This window comes from Halyomorpha halys, unplaced genomic scaffold (assembly GCF_000696795.3).
Source record: "Halyomorpha halys isolate HHAL.00 unplaced genomic scaffold, Hhal_1.1 Scaffold833.1, whole genome shotgun sequence".
Classification (NCBI taxonomy): Eukaryota; Metazoa; Arthropoda; class Insecta; order Hemiptera; family Pentatomidae; genus Halyomorpha; species Halyomorpha halys.
This window is the reverse complement of record NW_027109632.1, coordinates 57,443-64,225: the sequence shown is the minus strand read 5'-3', so window position 1 is coordinate 64,225 and position 6,783 is coordinate 57,443. Positions and strand designations below refer to the sequence as shown.

General features: G+C 27.2%; 1 protein-coding gene across 1 annotated transcript in view; it reads left to right on the top strand.

Annotated features, from left to right (window-relative positions):
- Positions 1 to 6,783, top strand: part of LOC106686527 (prestin) — a gene marked incomplete in the record, with an annotated part of 128,904 nt that overhangs the window by 117,050 nt on the left and 5,071 nt on the right. Inside the window, 5 exon segments of the mRNA XM_067047786.1 lie at positions 1,268 to 1,432; positions 2,306 to 2,410; positions 3,370 to 3,503; positions 4,476 to 4,638; positions 6,162 to 6,338. Of these exon segments, the coding sequence (XP_066903887.1) occupies positions 1,268 to 1,432; positions 2,306 to 2,410; positions 3,370 to 3,503; positions 4,476 to 4,638; positions 6,162 to 6,338 (744 nt within the window).

Below are 6,783 nucleotides of genomic sequence, written 5' to 3'. Positions count from 1 at the left end.
AAAAGTATTTAAAAACAAAAGAATAACAAACCAGTAATTATCAGTAAATCTATATAAAAGAAAAGAAAAGTTAAAAAAAATTAAATTAATTTTTCAAAAATAGATAAATAAATAATAAATAAGAGAAATCATAATTACGTAAAACAAAAAAAGTATAATAACAACTATATACAAGATATTGGAACGATTTTACTCCAATAACATTGCATGTAAATGCTGTTGGTGAATTCTTTAAATCGTTTCTTGTATTTGTTGAACAATATTTGTTCAGATAGAGGCTATTAGTCTCTCAGCATTAAAGATGATTTCAGCAAACTATATATTTTGTTTTCATACATGTAACAGTCGTATAATATGTGTTGGAAAGTTTGAGGAGTCCATCCGTCGCACATACACACGTCTGTAGTTTGTAAGTGAAATCTCGGTCTGTGTTCTGTAAGGAATTGAGTCAGTTTATAGTGGGTGCTTTTGCTTTTGTTTTAGTTTTTTTTAGTGATGTTCAAATGGTAATGTTAAAAATATATATATAGGTCTTCTCCCAAACCCTCAGGGTTTACTCACAGTTACAGTAATAGAATAAATAATTATCTATCACAGCCAGATTTGAACCGGGTCCTTGGAGTTAGTAGCACAGTTCCTTTCCACTGAATCATACCACTTTTACTCTTAGTTCTACAAGAATAACATAGGCAACCTCAAACTTTGAGGAATTTTATCAAATTCCTATCATCAACCTCAAAGTTGATGGAAGGAAAAAGCCTGCTAGACCAGATCTTCATCCTAAAGTAGATACTTAAAAAATGATGGGAAGTAGATCAGAATGTGCATACCTTATGAGTCAATTTCAAAGCAGCTTATTATTCCATAGACAGAAACTGTTTGAAAGATCATGTTCTTATACACAGCTGCAAGACATGGGCTCTAACAGGTACCCTAGAAAGCAGAATCGAGAGATTTTAACTATATAAGAATTGAAAATATATTACTCAAGTAGAAAGGTCCAAATGATTTCACTTATCAGCAATAATGGGATAAAAATGTTAAAATTACTACTTTGGTATTTATTCTGCATTTTCTAAATATCACATCTAAAAACAAAGTGTTTACTTTCAAAATATTTTATTCTAAATGAATTATGAAAATGTTTCTAATTTGGCAAATGAATTTTTATTTAGGAATTATTATCAATTACATTTTGTATATGCTTATTTAATGTAAAAGTGAAACTTTTTTTAAACATTATTTATCTGCCTTTTTTATTTTATAGCTAATTCTTTATGCACTCCGATTGGGTATAGTTTGTACACTACTGTCAGATACATTAATCAGTGGTTTCACAGCAGGGGCAGCAGTGCATGTATTTTCTTCCCAAATAAAGGACATTTTAGGAATTAAGTTACCTGTGATTAATGGACCATTTAAGCTTGTATATGTAAGTATAACCTATGAAAATAAAGTCAATACCATTTCACTAATTTTTAGTTTAATACTATCTGTTAGACAAGGATACTTAGTTTACTATTGTGCTTCAACTACTTGATGAATTTCTGAACTAAAAAAATAGCAATAAAACTTCTTTAGTTCATTTCTGAATATACAAAATATTGAGACATTTTTCATCAATTATGCATAACATTTTGAGCAAAAAACTCTGGCAGAAAGCGAGTCCATTGTCTTAATATTGTGTATATTTTGCTTTTAAAAATGAAAATATTCCAGTTCAATAAAGTACTACATATTATTAAATCAAAATGATTTTTGAATCACACTGTGAAGGTAAATACCGAGTAAGCAACTTCTGAAAAACATATTGAATGATCAATAAGCCCATGAAGTCCACCTCCACTTCCACAGGAAGTTATTAAAAAAAAAAAAAAAACAGAATTTATTGTTTTTAATGTTATTACAACTTAAAACTCATATATAGATGGAAAAATACAACAAACCTAAGAATTGAAAAAAATATTAGAATATATAGACATTCTTTCAAAAGTCATTTATGAAACTAAAGTAATGATTAATAAATAAAATACAGTTTTATAGATTAATTCAAGTCCAATTAGGAATATATTAGGGAGTATAATTTAAGTATAAAAAGTTTCAATTAAATTAGATAAGATTACATTTAATGTGAAAAAAGTTCCAATTGAAATGGAAATGGTTACAATTGATTTAAAAAAAGGTTTCAAGTGTCTAGGAACACAATACTATAATTTAATGACATATATATATGTATGTATGTATGTATGTATAAATTAAAAATATTCTGCCTATAATATATTTTATTTCATATATTTCATTCTAGGTTTATATAAACATTTTTGAGAGATTAAGTACTGCTAATGTTGCAGCTGTAATAATATCAGCAATCACCATGGTTATTCTTATTATTAATAATGAAATTATAAAGGTGAGTGAAGTTAACCTGTTCCATATGCTTTATAATAATTATTATTTTACACTTGGCCATGTGTAATCTTGTCATGTTCTAAATGGAGCTTTAATCTTTGGCACTTTAGTTATTCATGTCACAATTCTTTTCATAACTCCTGAAAACTCTAAATACTTCTAAGATTTATAGTTTTATAAAAACTGAAAAAAAAATTAGTATTCATATTTTATTTAATCGTTTTAAATAATATTATCCCATACAATCCAGTTTGAGGTCTGTTTTAATAAATCATACTCATTAAAAAAATTTGTTTTTACAATTTAACAATTTAAATAAAAAAATAAACTTTGGGGATAAAATCAAAACAAAATATTCCTATTGCAAAATAACCATATCAGAAATTACTAAACTGTTTAAAAAGAGAATTTTGGAATTTATGGGAGGAGGGCTTGATCAAACCTTCAGTTTTTAAGAGATAACAATGTAGAAATTATTTGACAGAAGTTAGAAAAGAAAGGAGTATATATTAGAAGGGAACATAATCCAATCCCAAGGGTCTGTGATTTATCAGAGTTTAAGGAAAGGTGTTTTTTTTTTTTTAACATTTTTATGTTATGTAGATTTATGTTGTCATTAACATTAATGCTAATTCTATAAAAATCTTCTTTCCACTTCTGAAAAGCTAAATGAAGTTCAGAGGGTCAATTGAAGATGTATATCTGAAAGTCATCAGTATATAAATGATAATTGTTGTGGAATATGCAATTAACTTCCAAATGATAATTAATTATAATTATAATTTGAAATAATATCTTATGCAGTGGTAAGTCAGAGGAAATGAAAAGAAGTTTAAAGATAATTTGGAGTAAGAAATGGAAAGTTAGCATCAAAATATCATTTTGTACTGCTAAACAAGCTAAATACAGAATTTTATAGAAAACTGAGAACTTATAATAATATTTATATTTTTTTTATAGCCTAGGTTTGCTAAAATTAGTAGATTCCCCATTCCTATTGAGCTTATTGTTGTGCTGTGTGGAACACTTGTATCATATCTGGGCCATATTGCAGAAATTTATAACCTAAGAATAGTTGGAACAATTCCTAAAGGGTAAATAATTATTCATTTTCTCTATTTATTATTAGTTTTTTATATCATATATTAAGGCTAATTATGTAACAATTGTGTATCTTTATTTCATTATGAAAAACATATTTCAAGACTAAATTGATCATACTTCATTTACTGGAGAAGTTGGAAACTGCTTTATCTAGCTCTCCATCTTTCTTTGCTGCAAACAAGAAATAAATTATGGGGCATATAGATTATTTAAACTTCAATCATATCTATTGCTACAACCTATGTAAGGTCAGGGGGTGCAGTACTTTGTAAGGAAGTATTGCTACTAGTAGACCAATAGTTATCTAAGCTGGTGATTTGGTTAGAATCACACTCAACCACCAGATTTCCCCCCCAATTATGGGTACCCATTTAATGAGGCTAGGCAAACCTCCGGAGTACTTCTGAACTCACAGGGTTGACTCATTGCTACATTAACAGAATGAATAATTTTCTGTTACAGCCTGATTTTAACCTGGGTCCTTGGAGTTAGTAGCACAGTGCCTTAAAACTGAGCCACCCAGCTCACTCTTATATCCATGTATATATTAGTGTATACATATATGCTTATAAGTATAAGTTTCATAGATATTATTAACTAGAAATAACAGTTCTTAAAGAAATCTCCCAACTTTTTTTGATGAAAGGATTAAATTTATGTTCACAAACAAGAAGTATAAATATACATTTCCTCATTGGAGCTTTTTTTTAAAGTTTAACAAGTACTTATAAAAATAGTCTTATGACTGTTTACTCAATCAAAATAAATAAAGACTATTAATGTGAATATGCTTTTGTTGAGTATAACATTCCTTCTTTCATTCACAAAATATCTTACCATAAGGTAACCAGACACAGATTATATATTTTTCTCAATACTGTGTTATGAATAATGAATTTTTGCCAATATCTAAGTGAACTGTTTAAGTAATTAATGTATTCTGTAATATTTTTTAATTGCAGATTACCACCACCATCAGTACCTAACTTTAGTATGTTTCCTGAATTAGCTGTAGATAGCTTAATAATTTCACTCATTGCATATATTGGGTCATTATCGATGGCGCTTATATTTGCAAATAAACTGAAATATGAAGTCAATGCCAATCAAGAACTCTTTGCACAGGTATGGTAATTTATTTTCTGATAAAAAAAAAATTTCATTTTTTTTGTGCTAAAATTTCACGCCTGCCAGCTATGAAGGTAGCAGTTTTGGAGAGATGGGTTCAAACCGTACATACTTGATGAAATAAAGTTCAATACATAATAATATCATTGACTTTGTAAACATTTGTACATTCTTAATTTTGTTTATGAACTTGGGTTAAAGGAAAGTCCTTAGGTTATGCTTACTTACTGACATTAAAATTTATACCTATATACCTAGTTTTGTAATATAAATCTGAGTCTTTAAATCAACAGTATGGTCTAAAAGATTTACATTCTTTGAAATCACTTGAATTTCTTGGTTAACATTGTGGAAAAACAAATCACTTATTGCTAAAATCAATTGACATTGGAATGAAAATGAAGTATTTAATGGAGTATAGGCTATATTTAACAATGCTCCTACTTTTTAAAAAATTTCCTTTATTTATTGTCTCTTGAATTAGTGTAAGTAGAGGTTCAACATCTCTTCTCAATAAATTTTTTTTTTTTAATGCCGTTGGATAGTAATAAACTGTATTCATTAATCCCATGAAATATTAATACTTTTTATGAACATTTTACTTAAAACTACAAGATCATAAATGATTTAGTGAGTACAGAACAAGACACGTGATAAAACTCTAACTCCAGGCTATATTATACAAAGTAACCAAAGAAAACCTACAAGAGCTGCATTGCATGTGGGCTCTGAAGTCCTGGATCTTATCGACCCATGTTTACTTTGATAACTACTAAGATAATCACTCATTTATTTTCTAATCTACTGTTCAAATTTGCTATATTGCATTTCTTTCTACTCTTTTAATGATCAAATTTTCTAATTTATAAAATAATAATAAAAAAGTAACAGATAAATAATTTATCAGTCGTACACTAGCAATTCAGTCAAGGTACATCCCTCACCCCTCCCCTCAATATTTCATTGCATTCATTGGATGCACCCTCACCTTTCCTCTGGAAGATGACAAAAATTTATTTATTTTTCCAAACTTATTTTTACCAAATCTAAATACAACAGATGTCTTTATAGTTATGCTCTCAATTGAAAAATAAAACATAAATAATTATAATTATAAATATTCTTTACCATCAACTCCAGTTTTCATTATAGAATTATTTTCTTATATCTTACTTTTCCCAATTATGGGACATTTAATTGATTTGTAATAATTATCACACATTTAAAATATTTGTAAGCTGACAAGTTTTGGCTGAACTTGAATTCAGATGATATATTTATTGAACTATTAATTGAAAGTAACTAGCAATGAAATATCAATCATTTATCTAAAAATAGGTGTTTCTTTTATATAAATGTGATACATAAATAATGAAGAAATATAAAGAATTTAGACTAATTCCAATCAATTCGATATTCAATTTCATAAAAAAATAATAATAATATTAAATAAAATTCTATGTATGAATAGATTTGTAAAATACAAGAGTTTTTTTAATATTTCATATTTATGATTTCAGGGAATGGGAAATATATTTGGAAGCTTCTTCTCGTGTCTTCCTTTTGCAGCATCTTTATCAAGAAGTGTTATTCAACAAGGTGTTGGTGGTGTAACACAACTAGCTAGCCTCATAAATAGTGGCCTTATACTGATAGTTTTATTATGGATTGGACCATTTTTCGAACCTTTACCTAGGGTATGTTTGCAAAATATTTATAAATGATTCTATTTAATTTTTTCAATTGTAAAATGATGATTTGTAAATTCTTTTTAATTTATTAAGAAGTCTAAATTATTAATCAATTAATAGCTTCCCTTAATTTAAATATAACCTACTCTTCAGAAGGCATTCCCCATCCCCTGAAAAGTTTCTCTGAAAATAAAACTTGAAAAATACATTATTACTTCTGATGTTATAGGTAAATATATAAATATTATCTTTTCACATAATAAAAAAAAAAATCTCAATAATCAAAAGGTAATTTGAAGATATTGTCATTCTTGAAATAATCAATTACTTTTCTTTTAGCAGGGATTAAAAAAACGTTGAATACTGAAACAATTATTTGGAAATAATGATTTGAAATTACAATTTGATTTTTTAACTGTTAGTAAAATTTTGAGTAAGCAAGTAATATATA